Below are 18611 nucleotides of genomic sequence, written 5' to 3'. Positions count from 1 at the left end.
GGGTTACAGTAAAAATTAACTACCCTGAATATGAGCCTCATCATGCAGCTTCTGAGACCGGGAGGCAGGCTGACAGGAATGTGTCACATGAACCCCTGGGGTATCCAGGTGCTCCCTCCATGATTCCTAGTCCCCCTCCGTTTACACCTCTCCTTTGCCTTGGCTTGGTGAGACCCCACGCAAGGTCCACAGCGGACAGTGGTTGAGACCTTGAATGGCAGAGCTAAGGCAGGAGGGGTTAGGCTCCTGTCTGCACGCCCAGCTCCCTTCTGAATTTGGCTGCAGGGTCCTTCAGGTCCCTCTGTTCTCTTGTATTCTGGGAGACAAGTTCATCTTGAGTGAAGTTTCTTGGACGGGGACCTCTCTGTGTCCCGGGGACCCTGCTCTGATTGTAGCTACCCTACTCCAGCAGCTTTGGAAAGGAGAGAGCGTCCAAGAGGAGCTGTCAAGACCCCAGCAGCACGGAGGAGCTGGGACCAAGTGTATGCTCAGTAAGAGTGTGCAGAGCCCTCAGAGTAGCAGTCAGGGCACATACAGGGTACAGACAGCCAAGAAAGTGAGACAGGGGAAGAGAAAAAGGTGTGTGTGTGGGGGGGGAGGGGAATAGGAAGGGAGAGCAGGAAGGAAATGAGGAAGAAGAGGAGGACAGGAAGACCGCAGAGGGCCGGAGCAGGGAGGGGATGCACTATACAAGAGATCAGAGCAATGTAGAGGGAAAGACCCAAAGAGTGTATACAGTAGGAAAGACCCAAAGAGTGTATACAGTAGGAAAGACCCAAAGAGTGTATACAGTAGGAGCTCAAAAGATCATAAATCAACAAAACAGCTGGCTGGGCAGGAATGCTCGCGAAGTGGTCCCAGACAGGCAAATCAAGGGGCTAGTCTCAAAGGCCGGGCAGGGGAACCTGTTGCTAGGTCTCAGGGGACAGAGGGCGGGGCTTCTGGGGGAGAGGGTGACTTGCAGAGTTTTGATCGAAGGGGGAATCCATTTTTCCATTTTGTAATTATTAGTTACAGCATGTGTTAATGATTTGTGCCGTTTTCAGCGTCGAGACTGAAATTCAATTTTAACCGATTATGGAAAATCCAGGAGGAGGGGAGGGGGCGGGGGAGAGAAAAGGGAGACGGGACCCACTGTGAGGGGGGGGACAGCCTCCTGGGGCCTTGCGGCTGGCACCTCAGCGGGTCCCTGCCCCCCATCCAGCCACGTTTGTAAAATGGAATAAATATTGACACGGCCAGGATGGTATTCAATTTGTCCTGATCACTGGGCTGCGGTGAGTTCTGACAGGGCACGGTGTAAAACAGCAGCCGGGATGTAATTTCTACTGTCAACATGATGTACAGCGAGGCTCTGCCTGCGGCACCGCATGTGGGCAGGGCGGGGGCGGGGCCCGAGGCAGGTATAACCCCGACCCCTGGGACGGAGGGTGAGCACGCTGGCCCCGGCAGGTGAGCAGCGGTCAGCCCCGGGACGTGCTGTGTGGGCGCATGCCTGTGCATGCCTGGGTACGGTTCCGGACCCACAGAGCTCCTCGCTGACATGGAGTCTGGACACAGGCTTGGGTATGCCACTGTCAGAGAAGAGTAGGGTCCAAAGTCAAGTGCGCCCTTCCCAGCAGCCCCTGCAGCACCCCCTCTTGCCCATCTTTATCCGTCCTTGCAGGCCACAGCCTGTGGGAATTGCAGATCTACCACTAACTAGCTGTGTGACCTTGAGCAAGTCCTCAGCCTCTCTGAGCCACTGGCCCTCCTTTCTGTGATAGAAATTTGAAAGAGAGCTGTTTAGAGAATGCAGCGAGAGGGCGGATGTGGCCTGTCCCGCGTTTAGCTGTCACCTCTTATTATTAGCTAATTGGGTGACTCCGTGCCTGGCACGAAGGAGAGGCTCTGCGAGTGTGGCCCAGCATAATCTACACTGACGCATGCTGCCTGCCTGCTCGTCTTCCTTTTCTGCAGCCGTGACCTGCGGAGGTTGTTTCCCCCAGGACCTGCGTCCTGCTTCCCATAGCCTCCTTCCCAGAGTGAGAGGAGGCCATGAGGACAATGACTGGGTTTATAGGGTCACATGAGGAACAGAGAAGGTGGTGCTTGTGAGGTCCAGGATGTGCCTTGCTCTTAGTAGGTGATCAATAAATGTCAGCGAAAACAGAAAAATAAAACCGGGAAGCCGTCCTCGGGCTGCCTCCTCCCACCTCCCCTCAGGTCAATCCATCATGGAGTCTGCTCTGCTCTGCTTCCTAAATATTTCAGAGCTGTCAGTTTCTCTCACCCCACTGCGGCCTCCCAGGTCTGAACCACCTCCGCTGTCTTCCCCAGACTCCACCTCTGCCTTCCACATTGTTCCTCAACTCACAGCCACAGCCGCCTCTTTAAACACAAGCTCACTCACGTCCCTCTACGCAGGACGATTTCCCACCTTCTGGCTCTCCAGCCCAAATCCCAAGCCCTGTATCCCCTCTACACTGTGGCTAGTTATTTTTTTTTTTAAGACAGAGTCTCCTGTAGCTCAGGTTAGCCCCAAACTTACTAAGTAACTGAGGATGACCTTGAACTCCCTCTCCACCTTCCACACACTAGGATTATAGGTCTGCATCACCTCATCAAACTGGGGTAGTTTTTATTGCAACCTGGCCATGACCTTTCAGCTCGCCACCTTGGCCCGGAATGTTCTTTAGACTGTCCCTGAGTGCATCTCACGGGCCCCGGAGAGTTGTGCCTCTGAGGCCTTTCCAGGGGACCATTCTGTAACCAGTTCGTCCACCCACAGTGAGGTTGTGTTCCTTATACATATGTGGGGGTGCTTGTGTTTTATCTATACAGAGGTTAACCCAATTGGGAATTGTGTGTGTGTGTGTGTGTGTGTGTGTAATCAGCATATGAGTGAGTGCATGCATGTACATACACAGGATGGGAGGCAGTCATGGGACACAGACCCAGCTCAACGGACTCCTCAGCCTCCAGTAGGGGTCTGGCATGTAGTAGCTGCTCAGTTAATATTTCATGAGTCCATAAACGGAAGAGGCAGAGGGAAAGGAGACTGCAGCCCTGCAGCTTGGGGAAGGAGGCTGAGCAGCAACAGCCCCGCCCTTCCTGTCCTTCTTACCCTGGACCATGCAGCCAAGCAGCCGTGACTCCTTTCTCAAGCCCCTCAAATGTCCAGAGCCCTGCAATAAAGTGGGAATGAGTGGGAGAGGACAGACCCTGAGGTCCCCACAGCCAGCAAGCCAATGCTGAAACCCACATAAAGCCAGTTCCTGAGTCCTGGCCTCAGGAGACTGTGAGCTCCCTAGGCTAGGAGGAGATGGAGGGATTGATTGAGGGACAGTCTCACTGGGCAAGACGGAAGGGCATGCCCAGCCTTAAAGACAGGAGCAAAGGCCCTGAGGCATGAGTGCAGTCGGAGGGGAGTTTCTGTCCCACCAGCAACTCCCAAATACCCAGCAGTTGCTTCCCAAATTATCACACAGAAGCTTATATTAATTATAAATGTTTGGCCAATGGCTCAGGCTTATTATTAACTAGCTCCTACATTTAAATTAACTCATTCCTATTAATCTGTTTATTGCCACATGGTCCGAGGCTTACAGGTCCTCCAGCATCCTGCTTCTTGGGCAGCTCGCAGCGTCTATCTTGACCCCGCCCCTCTCCCTCTGAATTCTAGTTTGATTCTTCCACCTAACCTTATCCTGTCTTGCCATAGGCCAAAACAACTTTATTATCAACCAACGAGAGAAATACATATTCACAGCATACAGAAGGACCATCCCATAGCACATGAGCATCCTAAACAGCAATGTCAGGTTAGCTGCTATTGGTCAGTGCATCCTGCTGCCATGAGGGAACTCTTAGGCAGGTCTGCTTTCAAGAGCAAAGGTCTGCCTCAGGGTCTCAAAGGCTTTTTTGGCCATGGTAGACTGGTTCGGAGTGTCCCGGTAGGGAAAAGCTACTCACTATGCAGTGATAAGGAAACAACCAGGGAGACAAAAGGGAAGTCTGTCCTGTAGCAAGCTTTCTCAAATGGAGTCAGACTTTCCTTTGTGGGACCACCAGCTCCCCAGTAACATGGAGATTTATTATTAATTATGAAAGTTTGGCCTTAGCTTAGGCTTTTCCCCAACTAGCTCTTATAACTTAATTAACTTGTATTTATTAATCTACGCTTTTGCCTCATGCCTCGGTCACCTCTCCTCTGTACTGTATGTATGACTCGCTCTGCAACTCCTGGCATCTCCACACACCTAGATTTCCTCTCCTCTTCCTCTCTCTTTCCCGGAAATTCCACCTATCCTCTCCTGCCTAGCTATTGGCTGCACAGCTCTTTATTAAACCAATCAGAAGGTGCTTTAGGCAGAGACCCATCTTTATAGTGTACACAAATATTCCGTAACAATGTCCTTCAAAAACCCAGTGACCTGCCTTTTCCCACAGCCCACTGAGTTAATCTAAGCAATGGTTGGTTACTAATGAGGTCAGAGCACTCATGATCCAATCATCCCCCAAGGCCCCCACCTCTGGCCACCCCCTCACTGGGGTTGGAGCCTTCCATGCGTGAGCACCTAGCAGGAATTTCAGATCCAGAGCAGAGCCAGCGTATCTGTACCTAGAGATGGGTACCAGGCAGTGATGATGTGTAGAGAATGTAAGTCTGGGTCCTGAGGGGGTGGCCACATGTGTAATGGCAAACAGTCTCTGCCTTAGATGCAACAGATCAGAGTTCAAATCTAGGCTCCACAGCAAGTCATGGTGTGACCTGGGCAAGTCACACAACCTCTCTGTGCTTCAGTTTCCTTACCTGAAAAAGCAGTGGCCACCTCCCAAGGAGCAGGCAAAGCCTGTGACCTACATGGAGACAGATGAACCCAGCTTGACTCCAGAGAAAGAGGCCGGGGAGGTTTTGAACTCATTGATGGTGCCCCAGAGCATGCTCCGCTGCTTAGATGAGGTGTCTGAAACCCTGGGCGGCCTTTGCACATGTGAGGGTATGTTGTGTCAGAAGGTGAAGGATCCAGCTCGGATCCCACCTCTCTGTCTCCCATCTTTCCCCACTGGGTACATCTGGCTTCCAAACTGAGAAGTCCTGGAAGACCCTGATCCCACAGCAGCTCCAGTGCAGGGGATGTGACCCTGCTCTGGCAACACATGTATCTAGCAAGCTCATGCTCCGTGTCTAGCAAGCTTCCTGAGGCTGCACCAGCTGGCTTCTTGTTTACAGCACTACGTTCCCGTCTACCCGGGGTTCTGAGAGGGAGGCAGGCACAGGATGGCTGGCCCATCACCCTCCGTGCCTCACTGCTCCTGCCGAGGGCGCTGGGACCCGTCCTCCCCAAGGATGAGAACTAAGCTGGTGGAAATAATGTCCCCCAGGGAGCAGGCTGCAGCTGGACACTGTGTGCTCCAGGTCCAGGATCCAGCAGGCATGGTGCCCTTGGGACTTGGATAGGGCAGACAGGTGCCAGCCTGGCAGGCAAAGCGCCCACTGGCGGCCCTGGGAGCCAGGAGGGCATGGAGAGAGGACAGCAGTGAGCCCGCAATGCCAGGGGAAGGAGCAAGGGAATGAATGAGTGACCATCCCTACCCTGCATCCCTCTGCCCCAAACACTAGCCCCTCCCTAGGGCTCAGGCAGCCGTCTTCCACTGTGTCCATCAAATCCTGTCTCTGCTCTCCTTGGCACAGGACCCCAACATCCGTCACATGTGGGCCTGGCTAGCAATTGTTCACACAATGTATGAGCGAATTAATGAGTAAGCGTGTGGACACTGATGTCTGGACAGTCTCTCCGAGCCTCTTTTCCAGCCGGGATACTTGGTATGTAATAGGAGCCCAAGGGAAGTCAGCAGATGACCAGAGACAGGTGTTGCGGGCCCTCCAACACGACTGCTCAACACCAGCTTCCTCTCCAGCATCAACCTCCGCATCCAGCCTTGTCCGCCTAAGGTCAGCACAGCGGGTTGCAGACGAGAACAGTGAAGCTCAGAGAAACAGTGGGGTACCCAGGCCTGGTCATGTGGCCTCAGGGGTGCTAAGGGTTTGATCCTACCCCTCCAGCCGGGGCTGGGAGATGACCTGGAGTCTGGAGGAGCAGTCTGATGTGACCAGCCCCAGGCTGCACATTAAATCTCTCCTACTTTGTCCTGTCTGGAAGTCACTGTGCCCAGACCGCTCCTGGCTCCCGGGAGAATCATCGACTGGGAGACGAACGTCAAACAGGCAGGAAAAGCCCTTGTCTGTCCCCAGGGAGACAGCCAGATGACAAAGGAGAGCTGGCACTCGTGCCTCGGCGGTGGCAGTGCCAGGGTACTGAGGACTCCAGACAGGACATGCCGGCCACTACGGCAGAATGCGGATGGACAGAAATAGCAGAGAGGCAGTGGTTATGCCCAGAGTACAGGCAGAGCTGAGGACAGCCGAGTCAGAGCTCTTTTGTGCTGGGAAGGTCACCTTCTCCCAGGCAGTGGCTGAACTCTGGAGCAAGCCTCTCCTGAGTCCCTCCCAGGCCCCGATGTGTGCTTCACTCTGGAAATGAGTGTGGTCTCTGGTGCTTAGAAGCTTGTCCTCACAATGGACAGCAAGTCTAAGATGTAGACTCAGCTAGACTGATCTAAGGGTATTCTTGGGAAGGGGGAATGAGAATCTAGAGGAAGCAAGCCCTAGACCTGGACCCCAAACCAGGGCAGGTTAACGTAGTGGTTCTACAATACCATTAGACACAAATTTCTCCATCTTTTCTTAGGGGAACTTTCCAAGCTGGAATAGCTCTCTTTACCATTCCAAAATGGCTGCTGTGGCTCCAGTCATCACCTACTCACACACTCAGAAAACAAAAACTTTCTCCTTAAGGCATCCCCTTTTACTAATAGAAATATTTTCCAAGAAGCTTCCCAGAAGATGGCCCTTTATATTTTATTGACCAGAATTGTATTATAGGACACTCCGTAAACCAATTACTGGTGGGGAGGAGGAAGGGGGCTCTTACTGGTGTACACTAGTCACTGCTCACAGAGCAGAGGCTGCACACACAAGGCCCCTGTAAGAGTGGGTGTTGAAACGAAACAGAAACAAGAAAGGACAGAAGTCAAGCCAGGGCGTCCCAGCCAGCTGCGACTTTTTACTCCCCATCACCCTTTTTAGTCACCACAGGCCCCAGCCAGGCTGCCATGTCCACGGCCCCTGCTCCTGTCCTCAGGCTCCTCTGCCCAGTCTCTCTCTCTCTCTCTCTCTCTCTCTCTCTCTCTCTCTCTCTGTGACTTCTTGCCTCCCCTCCCACCCACGCCTGAATCCTCCACTCCCCATGGCCTGATCTCCATGCTTTGCTGTTGTACTTGCTTTTTATTTCTTCTAAATGCTCTCTGCCGCTCATCCCGGGGCGTCTAACCCACAGGGCTTGGCTCACAGTCAACACTCAGTACATACTGCTGAAGAGATAAATGGGAAGCGGTACATTTCCCCAGTGCAAGGAAAGTGCTGGGAGACTGCTCTAGCGCCCAGATGGGGACTTCTTAAGGGAAGGAGTGTGTCTTTATGTCACCATCGTTCCAGGAATCTTGAGCTCCCTGTCTGGCTTGTTAGGGGGTGTTTGGAGGGTTTGGGGAAGAATGGATAGATGGATGATTAATGTACATATGGCTGAATGGATGGATGAGTGGGTAACTGGATAGATAGATTGGATGAATGAATAGTTAAATGAGTAGATGAATGAATGAATGGCTGACTGGCTAAATGAGTGAATGAAAGGATGGATGGATGGATGGATGGATGGATGGATGGATGGATGGATGGATGGATGGACAGACGGATGGATGGACAGCTGGATGGACAGACGAATGGATGGACAGCTGGACGGACAGACGGATGGATGGACAGCTCTCCCCTTTGGACAGTGGTTTCCCTATGGCAACCCGGAGGCAGACCACAGCCCCTCGTGTCCTTGCTGGTCCCTCCTCTCTAGCCATGCTGACTGCTCCTTGAATCTCACCTGAATTCCTTGTTCGAAACTCAAGCTCGCCCTACAGCTGGAGCTCAGCCCTGGGCACCTGAGCCCGGTGCAGCACAGCGCTGCTTTCCACAGGCTGCCAGCTGTCCAACCAACGTGCTGACACACTGCATCCAGACGCGACTGTGAGGCGGCATCATGAGCCTCCCCCTTTCCTCGCACCTCTCACGGTCTCTTCAGCTCCACCAGGGGAAACCTCACTGTGCCGTGGTCAGGCCACATGCACCCCCTTTCAGACCTGTCGGTACCTCCCACTGTCAAGCCGTGCTTCTCAGCACCCGCTTACACTCTCGTGTGTACATGTGTCTATGTCAGTGTGTGCCGGCCATACACCTGTGCTCAAACCTACCTAGGGTCCCATCTCCCAGTAAAAACTGGAGCGATCCCACAGTTTCATCACCCCTACCTCCATACTCTTGGTCCCCACCCGCTGCCCATGTTACCACACCAGGCTCCCCGAGAGTCTCTCACTTCCAACATGCTTGGTCTCCAGGGCCTGTGTTCTTGCCTCTCTACCTCGGGCCAGCACACTCACAGTAGTTTTATGGCATCCCCTTTCTGCCTGAACAGATCTCTTTTCAAATAGCATCCTAATGGCAAGACCTTCCCCAGCCACTCTGTACAAATTATCATTCAAAATGATTGATAAGTTGATAGATGACAGATAAGTGGATGGATAGATGGCACAGAATGCATAAATACTCCCCCAGCCCTGTTTCCCTGCCTTGTTTTCTCTGTAACACTTGACCATCATCTAATACAGTTTTCTGTTATTATAACAGAATATTGGAGACTGAATAAGTTATAAATAAAAGAGGTAGCCAGGCACAGTGGCGCATGACTTTGATCCCAGCACTCAAGAGGCGGAGACTGGTAGATCTGTTAGTTTGAGGCCAGCCTGGTCTACATAGTGAGTTCCTGGCTAGCCAGAGCTACAGGGTGAGACATGTCTCAAAACAAACAAACAAAAACCTCACAACAGTTTGTTTCCGTCCATGGTCCGAGAGGTTGGGAAGTCCAAGGCTATGATGAGGGTGCTATGATGGGTGAAAAGAGCAAGCCAGAAACAAGGATTTGGGGGTCGCTCACTTACACTGTCTCCCAAGGAACTGATCCCAGTCTCGAGATCTGTATTAATTCTTCACAATGACCCGAGCCCTCCCTTAAGTTCCCAACCCCCACAGCGGCCCTCAAAACCAAAACCAAACTGCGTCAGACATGTCCATTGCTCACACCTGTCTTTCCTCTTCACAAAGCAAGGTGTCTGTTTATTTCTGCTGAGCCCAGATCAGTGACTAGCAGAGTCTCATGACCTTTGTGACCTACGAGGGTGCCCGGTGTGAAACGGGTGTGTATGCAATGCGCATGCACCCTGAATGGATGGACGCGCTGCACAGGCCAGGCTGAACAGCAGGTAAAGCAAGGCCAGCATCCACTGAGCCTGGCCAGGACTCAGTCTCTTAATCTCACTTGGGGTTAAACAGCTTCGTGCAGGAAGTTGATCTCCACGGCCAGGGGAAGGCCACCAACATGCCCAGAGGCTCACGCAGAGCCAAAGGAGAATGGGAGGAGCCTCCACTGCTGTCCTCCAGGTCAGACAGAATGCCAGGGCAGGGTCCTGTGGGGGCCCTCGGGCAAAGCTGAAGCAGGGGAGGAGGGAGGAGGTCTGGCTGCTGTAGCCCTGGCAGGCTGTGCTGAGTGCAAGGAGCTGGCAGGCAGCCAGGGAAGCTGGCCAGTTGCTGGAGGGAGGGCCTGGAGGCTGAGGTACAAAGGCCCAGGGCAGAGGAAGGGAGGATGGAAGGCAGGGTCCAGGGGTGAGCCTGCACAGAGGGTCAGCTTCCTCCTGCCACGTGCACCCAGTGGGGGCTTCACCCCCCTGGAGGGGTGCCCTTTCCCACTCCCTTTGTACCAAGGAGAGTCCAAGTCCCGGGTTCAAGGTCTACTCTGGCCTGGGTAGTCTTGTGCAACTTTCAGGTAGTGCTTTGGAACTCAACTCTGAAGTAGGAATCTGAGTGCAGGCTTCAGCAGGGTCCCGCCAAGTGCACACCCCCACCTCATGCCCGATTCCACATACACAAAACCCTCCAGCACCTGAGCTTCAAGTGAACCTCTGCTCACTCCAGCCTCAGGACAACATCGCTGCTCGGTGTCTGGCTTCCCCTCACCCTTCTAGTCTCAGCCATTCTCAGTCACTCCTCTGAGACCCCACCCTCACCCCTACCCATAATTCTCCACTCCTTCCAGCCTTTCCGCCATGTTTTGTCTTCTTTCCATCCCTACTCTTAATACTTGAAATGATGCTGTGGATTGAATCCTTTATGCTCTGCTCCCCTCCCCACAGACCCGAAGGTCAGTTCCCTGAAGGCCTGGACTCTGTTTATCGCTGTGTCCCCAGCGCCCCATGAGGGAGCTGGTATCAGGGAAGTGCTGGTAGATGTTTATGGGGAGAGTAAAGGAACAACCAGAAACAGTGTCTCTCTCCTAGTAACTGGTTCCTCCTGCTGCCTCACACAGATGCTAAAAGTGTACTGAATGAGTGAGAGAATGAATGAATGAATGAGATTCTTTTCTGTCTCCTAGATTGCGTTCGACAGTACTGCTTGATGAATGAACGAGTGATTGACTCCCAGGGTGCTGCTCCCCCTTATGGGAGGTGTTATAAACAAAGAAATGAAAGGAGAGTGAGCCAGGGGCAGCCCGGTGCCTGCAAGCGCTGGGAGAGCTTCCCGGGCCCACACCCACCAAGTGGCCCCAGCCTCCCAGTAAATCTCCAGTCCCCAACCCCACACACCCCTGCCCCCTCCCCCCACACACACATTGCTGCAGCACCAGGCAGCCTTGCAACTGCCTGTCGGAGCCAGGGGAACAGTTCCTGAGGCAGGCACATGCAGGGAACTCATAAGCTCCAGGAAATGAAATCTTCGGGGGCACCCCCTCCTCACCCATAACTCCAGCCTCATTACGACCAGCCAGGCCATCATGCGAGGAGGAATCGGAGCCAGGTTCCCCAAGGCGATGGCGCAGCAGAGACAGCGGGGACACCTGGGTGGTGGAAGTCATACACAGAGCACAGAATGGGTGGGCAGGGTCTGTGGAGGGAGTCGCTTGCAGAGCAGCCACAGGGCCTAGATCTGGGTTAGATCTGGGTTAGATCTGGGCAGGGCCTAGAGGGGCAGAGGGGGCAGCACGTTACAACCTGTCCCTGGTGTTCCTGTGCGCTGTGGCTGTTCACCTAGGACCATCATCTGCAACCCTTCAGCTCACCCTGGAGACCCCAGCACTGAGAACCTGGGGAGTCACATCTGTCACCCCACCGGGAGGCAGAGCCCCAGCTCCCAGACCCCAGCACTGAGAACCTGGGGAGTCACATCTGTCACCCCACCAGGAGGCAGAGCCTCAGCTCCCAGGGCTGCAGTTCATGTCACATGATAACACAAGACTCTCCATTGTTCCAAGGAGGTGGTTCACATTTCCCATCCCAACCATTAGAGTGCTTCCTCATCCTCCAGATGGCCCCACCCCTGCCCTCTGCCCAGCCACGCCTTCTGCACTGTTACTGTACCCCTTCTAAACTAACTTGCACTCAGAACACCACCCCTTCCTTCCCAGCTGCTCAGGGGCCTCTTCCTGCAGGAAGTTGCCCTGATTGCTCTCCCTCCCAACCGTTCACACCCCTCAGTCTTCTGTCTGTCTTCTCCCGACACTGGCCACATGCCCCTCGTGTTGTGGGATACTCTTTTCTCCTGCCCACACTGGACTATCTAGCTTGGTTCCTAGCAGCTAGACTCAGCCTGGCTCAGAGCTGAGGTCAGTAGAAGGAAGTTCTTGAACGGAGCTGAACTGTACCTGAAATTCTTCTCTGTACCTGAAATTCCTGGTAGAAGCCTGGCCGTCCCACAAACACCCACATTAGGCCATTATTCCTCATTATGGCTCCAGTAGGCGTGAGTGTCTCAGATCCTCCCTTGCTGAGAGCAGAATCGGAGGGAAGGCTAGATGATGGATCTTCAGTCAGCCTGTGTTGGGGGGTAGGGTGGGAAGGAGATGGGAAGGCTGAGCGGGGGAGTGGAGACACCAGCACAGGGGATGTGTCTACCCAGAGTCACCCTCTAGGACTCTAGGACTCCCTTCCCACAAGGGCTGTGGAGGTGCCAGCTGCCGACAGGCTCCCCCGGGTCTCCTGCTGCTGGGGAGAACTAAGGAACAGCCCCAAGCCGCACTCTGGAAGCCTGGAGCTTCCAGCTCTGGGAACCCTTCTAGAAGCCGCCTCTGTGGGGACTCCAGAGGTTCCCACTGTGCTAGAGAACTCAGCAGGAGAACGAGGCAGGCCACCACTGAGTCGGCTTGGGGGCCTGAGGGCTGGAGCAGCAGCTGGAGGAGATGAGGGATGGGGAGAAGGGGTCTTAGGAAAAGGTTAGGGCTTGGAGGCAGGCTGGCCTACTACCTGGTGGGCCATCAATGTCCCTATCGTGTCTGTTCTTACAAGGGCTCGACCCCCAGGTGTTTAGTTAGTTACAGCAAGACCGGTGAAGACGATTGCAGCATGCCCTCAGACAGAACCCTGTCCCATGTTTCCTCTTTTGTCCCACAGGCTCCCGATGGATCTGGATGATGCCTAGTCCCAGAAGAACTTCAAGGTCCTTTTGCCCCCACTGACCACATCATCTGGACACAGAGACCATGGCCCTACTCGGGAGCAGCACCTGTGCCGTCTGTTGACTGGGCCAGGGACCTCAGCGAGGGGGGCGCGGGCCAGGACCAGGTGTCCATGCCCTGGTGCGGCCGCGCCCCCTCCCAGTCCAGCCCAGCGTCCCCGCGGCTCAGGTCACCATGTGACGCAAGCAGCGCTGCGGTGCCTCCCGTCCATGCTCCGGGGCCTGGCCCGCGCTGCCAAGAATGAGGCCACAGCCCGACGGGGTGCTCCGGGCAGGGGCTGCGCTATCGCCTGTGCTGCTGCTGCTGCTGCTGCTGCCGCTCCTGGGGCACCTGTGGGCTGCAGGCACCCCTGGCCCGTCCTCCTCATCATCAGGGACTCAGCAGGACAACCAGCTGGGCGCAGGCCGAGTGAAGCGTGGCTGGGTGTGGAACCAATTCTTTGTCGTCGAGGAGTACACAGGGACAGAACCCCTGTACGTGGGCAAGGTAAAGTGGGGCCCACTGTCCAGCCCCAACTCTGGGGACACCCATCGGTAGTCCCTGTCCCCTCTGGCTTCTAGCTATCTCCTGCCCCATGTTCCCTCCACAGCCCCCTACCTCTCCACTTTAGATGCAGTGGGGGAGCCCAGCTCATGCCCCGGTACTGTGGGGCATCCAGCAAGTTCACAGATCTGATCATGTCCACGCATACCATACTGCTGTCCTGGACCTCAGTAACTTACCTGGGGTCACACCTGAACTTGAACCTGCTCTCTGCAGAGCTGGGGTCTTGTGTGGCTGTGCCTCCGCCACACTGTCACCCTCCTGGTGTCCCTTGCCCTCTCCGCAAACTGTCTCCTCTCCTCCTTGCTCCTTCCTCCTCCTACCAGGTACCTGACACTCACTACACATCTCAATTCAAATGCTGCTTCCTCAGAGAAGCCCTCCCTGACTACACCAGGCTAGGACACAGACACGGACACACAAACACACACACACACACACACACACACACACACACACACACACACACACCTGTGCACTCACCCCTGAGGTCCCTTTATCTCCTTCAAATGCAACCATTCTACACGTGTTGGCTTGATTGTACAATTGACGCATGCCTCTCATCAAAGCACGTTTGCTCACCATGAAGTCCTCAGTGTCTGGTACCAAAGATGGTCACACACAGTTCTGTGACTAAGTGCGTGAAAGAAAAAGAATGAATGAAAGCTGCCTCCTCAAACTCTGAGCAAATGCGGGTCAACCTGGCTGAAGACTGGGGCTCTGGGGCTTTAAGGAAGTGAGGACTGGTGTCCATCCTTTGCACGCCTGCTCCTCGTGAGGCCTGGGTGTGCCACTGGGGACATAGTAGTATGATCCAACTCCTGCTTTCTACGGCTCTCTGAGATTTTACACATCACACACACACTGAGGTGTATAAATCTTCACAAACCAGCCCTGGAAGCCAGTAGGCACCAGTTAAATGAGATTGTTGACTGGCTTCATGGTGGGGAAAAAAAACCCCTGAGCTGGGTTTTAGCGTAGGAGTAGGAGCTCACCACGCTGATGAAAGGAGGCTGCAACCTCTGTAGACTCAGAAGCCTGGAGATCGTGGCTTGTTTGGAGATTTGCCAGAAGTGGGGCCGGTGCGGCAGAGATGGTCATGGATGAAGCATCGGATGAAGGTGCTGCCTGGGGCTGGTTCTTTGGGTTTTGTTCGGGCCATCAGCTTGCCAGCACATTTTGGTTGGCAGTGGGGACTCCAACTCAAGAGCACACATGTGCTACCTGAACCTGAGATCTGACCCCTGACAGTGACAGGAAGAAATGCATGTAAACCTGTGGATTTGTATGTAGGAAACACTGGGTCCTGACACTGAGTCCCTGCTGCTCAACCGCCACCCTCCATGCATGGGCTGAAGGAGGTCCCCACGGCTGAACAAAGCCTGGATCCCACAGAGGGCACTCAGGCAGGCACAGGCCTTGCTTAGGATGGCCCAGCAGCTTAGTGGCAGGGCAGAGACTACCAAATCCCTGTCAGGCCAGCAGAGGAGGGGCAAGAACCTGGGGGTCTGGTAGCTAAGAATGCAAGCTCTGGAAGCTTATTCTGGCTAACCTGCTCCCCACATAGCCTTGAACCCCAATCTTTACACACACCCAGACCTCTCTCTTCATCTGTACACAAGATCTTAGAGCCCCTGTGCCCAGCTTCTTGATTAAGAAAGAAACGGAGCCCACAAAGCACTCAGCCCAGGGCTTGTTTGTCTTGGTTCCTCTTTATCACTCCCGTATAAAGTATTTAATTGCCCATGTGCAAGATAAAAAGCATTTCTCTCTCTCTCTCTCTCTTTTTTTTTTTTTTTTTTTTTTTTTTTTTTTTTTTTTTTTTTTTTTTTTTTTTGGTTTTCCGAGTCAGGGTTTCTCTGTGTGGCTTTGGAGCCTTTCCTGGAACTCACTCTGTAGCCCAGGCTGGCCTCAAACTCACAGAGATCCTCCTGCCTCTGCCTCCCAAGTGCTGGGATTAAAGGCGTGCATCACCACCGCCCGGCTGCATTTCTCTTTTTGTAGAGAGAGAAACGAAGGGCCGAGAGGGCAAGAGACCTGGAGTGGCCAGGGCATCTGTTAAAGCCTGCCCCTGCAGCTTCTTGAGTGTTTGAAGGCCAGAGGACGACTCTGGCTGTCACACTTGGAAACTGTCTGCCTCCTTTGTTACAGGGTCTTTCACTGGTCTGGAACTCATGAAGGAGCCTGGGCTGGCTGATTAGTGAGCCCCGGAGATCTGCCTGTCTCTGCTTCCCCTGGCCTGGGATTACAAGAGCATAGTACCATGCCTGGCTTTTTATCCAAATTCCGGGATCAAGCTCAGAACCTTATGCTGCTTGGCAAACACCTCACCAAGCTGTTGTTGTGGTTTCTAATGCCCCAGGGAGACAAGGCCAGCCCGAGGCTGAGGGTCCAGACCTGGAAGGCTTAGACAAAAACTTGGACCTGCCTGAGGTCCCCAAAGAGGCCCCAGAGGACTCAAATGTCTGCTTAAAGCCAGATAGGGTGACTGGCCCAGGTAGTCAATGGCCCAACAGCAGGATTCTCTGCAAGGGGCACCCAGCCAGCCACTCAGACTCTAAAAACAGGAAGTAGAGCCAGTTAAATAGGAAGTGGAGCCACTAACTCGCTGTTTGCCTCTTTGCCTGGCCAGTTTTTTTGGTCTCAACAGCATGAGTAAACCTCATGCCGTCACCTTGAACCACAATTTGTTGTCAAAAGGGGCCCCTAATAAATCCTTTCATTGTAAAAAGGGGGAAACTGGGGCCCAGGGATGGAGAAATTCGTGCCAAGACCAAATGATAACACAGATATAGGATCAGGCAAGCCACAGGTATCCAGACACCACTGCAAGTCTAGAATTCACGTTAAGCATCTGCCCTGCTACAGCACTGTGCTGGCCCATCTACTGGACAGGCCTCCATCACCGCTGTGGATTGCCAGCCTCCTCCATGCCCTTTGCATAGAGCTCAGCCCCGCTGCTGCCAAGGCCACCTCCCGAAGGTGCTATGCAGGGAACAAGGAGAAGGTTCCATAGCTTGGAAACACTTGCCTGGAGCCTTCTCATGGAGGGAGACCGGTGAGTGGCCAGTGAGCGGACTGGAAACAGGTTCAGATACCCAGGTTCTAGTAACCCCTGCGTTCGGTCCCAGGCACATCTTAGCTTCCCATCACTCACTGAACGGAAGCTGTCAATCCTGAGAATGTGAGCTTGGGTTGTTTTTGTTTGTTTGTTTGTTTGTTGTTTGAGCCACCTGTCCCTAGTCAGCCAAACCCACACATACAGTACTCAAGTGTGTGCACACACGTGTGTGCGCATTCCCATCATGCCACACCCCTCGATCTGCCAGGAGAAAGGACTTCTGCATGGTTCTAGTGAAATCGCTGCTTTCTGGTCTCCCCACCCCAGGGAGTCACTCTGAGCATCAGTCCTTGTCGAATTCTAAAGGTAGCTTAGCAACAGAGGCAGGCAGTGAACCCCGTGTGCCCAACGGTAGCCAATTTCACAACCGCCTTCTCCATCACTCACCGCCAGGCTCCTGTCAGCACCCACAGGAACCACCAGGCCCTGCAGTTGTTAGCTTGTCTCCGAGGGCCCCCAAAAGCTCCCTGCGCAGCCCTGCCCGGTCAGTCGGTCGGCATTCCCAGCCACCTCCTCTCACCTTCTCAAACACGCCCCCCCAAAGCAACCTCCCAGCATTTCCATAAAATCTGGGTACTTTGACTAATCCCCTTTCTGAACTGTAATTTCCCCCGAGGCTCCTGTCAGTCGAATGTGGATTTTGTAGGATTTTACATTTAAAAAAAAAAAAAAAAGGCTGAATTATGGGGTCAGCACTTATGACCAACTCCTGTGGGCGGTGAGATCTATTTTAGATATACGGCAGGATTAGAGTAGGGAGGAGAGTGGATTTAATTAAGTTGCTAATATTTAAAGAAAATTGATGAACTCTTGGTTTACGAGTTGTGCCTGCGTGAACAGGCCCCTTGCATGGGGGGGGGGCGGGGGAGGCTCTTTATTTGATTTGCTTTCTGTTTAAATCCTAGACTTGCTTTATTTGCATAGCCTCGCTGTCCGTTTAATTGTCTTTAATAAGGAAACCCTACCTCTGCTCGCATTTAATTTTGATTTAATTAGGAGGAAGTAATTAATGGCCCCGTAAATCCCATTTGCAGCCCCCTGGGATGAGGCACCATCGTGCTCATGTTTTTGTTGTTTATGATAGAGGGCCAGGGCTTGGGGATGAGGTGGCGTGGGGGTTCCTCCTCAGAAACAGGCCACTCTGGGTACGGTAGTAAGAACAGGGACATCGTGTCACACAGGAACAGCCTGCTGTGAGCTGTATAGCTTCAGGTAGGCTGCATACCTTCTCTGGGCCTCAGTTTGCCTATCTGTATAAGAGGAGAGAATAGAATATACTGGGGAGTTCTTGGGAGGAGGATGTAGCAGGCAGAGGTCATGCTGAAGTCTTTGGTATTGTGTGCTTAGAGCACCCAAAGAGGCCTGTAACTATCCTCCACCTGAGACTGAGAGGTGAGAAAACTCTCTTCTTCCCCTTGGAAATGGGTGACTCTTGAACTTCAGGCTTGAATGTGTCACCTTTTTAGGAATATGGAAGGTAAACGGGTCCAGAAATCCCAGGCAGGCAGGAAATTCTAGAGACAGTGCATGTCCTTAGTCACATGTTCAACGTGTTTCCTGTCAAGCCCTGTGTTGGGCACCACTGTGAAGAGGAGAATGAACTCTCCGCTGTGCCCTCCAGGAGATTTTGATCTCACACTTTGTGTGCATGTGTGCACTGAAGCATGCACACTCACTCACAAGCGTGCACACTCAGCTCTTCCACGCTCCTGCATTTTCTCCGCAGGCACCATTAGTGTCTCAGTGCACAGCCAGCCTGAGGAGCTCAGACCCAGCAAATCAACCTCTCCAGTGCCCCAGGCCACAGCGCCTGGGACCCCCAAGCACAGCACTGAAAAGCTGCGGGGGAGTGTGGCAGGGAGAGGTCTGTGCATGGAGGAGGGTCTGGGCTCTTCCACCATGCAGGCCACGTCTGGTAGGGCTTCCTGGAGGTGCTTTGGACTGAAAAGGCACTGGAAGATGGGTGGCCTCTAGTCCTCCAAAGAGTAGCGATATCTGTGGTTGATCCTTGTATAGGAAGGTGGGGAGGGTGAGTTAGACGACCCTCTCCTAGTCCTTCCTGAGTTCAGAGACAGGAAAGGGATGTGTTGTGGCCGGGCGGCTGGTGGCGCACTCCTTTAATCCCAGCACTCATGAGGCAGAGCCAGGTGGATCTCTGTGAGTTCAAGGCCAGCCTAGTCTACAGAGCAAGATCCAGGACAGGCACCAAAGCTACATAGAGAAACCCTGTCTTGAAAAACCAGAGAAGAAGAAAAAAAATGAAAAAAAAAAAAAAGAAGAAGAAGAAGAAGAAGAAG

General features: G+C 53.5%; 1 protein-coding gene across 1 annotated transcript in view; it reads left to right on the top strand.

The window, feature by feature from the left end:
* Cdh22 (cadherin 22) overlaps positions 1-18611 on the top strand; it is a 123793-nt gene that overhangs the window by 43502 nt on the left and 61680 nt on the right. The window contains exon 2 of the mRNA XM_028868488.2: positions 12586-13136. Coding sequence (XP_028724321.1) covers positions 12891-13136 — 246 coding nt within the window. The 5' untranslated portion in view covers positions 12586-12890. The remainder of the gene's footprint in view (positions 1-12585; positions 13137-18611) is intronic.

This window comes from Peromyscus leucopus, chromosome 4 (genome assembly GCF_004664715.2).
Source record: "Peromyscus leucopus breed LL Stock chromosome 4, UCI_PerLeu_2.1, whole genome shotgun sequence".
In the NCBI taxonomy this organism is placed as follows: domain Eukaryota; kingdom Metazoa; phylum Chordata; class Mammalia; order Rodentia; family Cricetidae; genus Peromyscus; species Peromyscus leucopus.
Note: the sequence above shows the minus strand (reverse complement) of the source record. Positions and strands in the feature narration are given on the sequence as shown.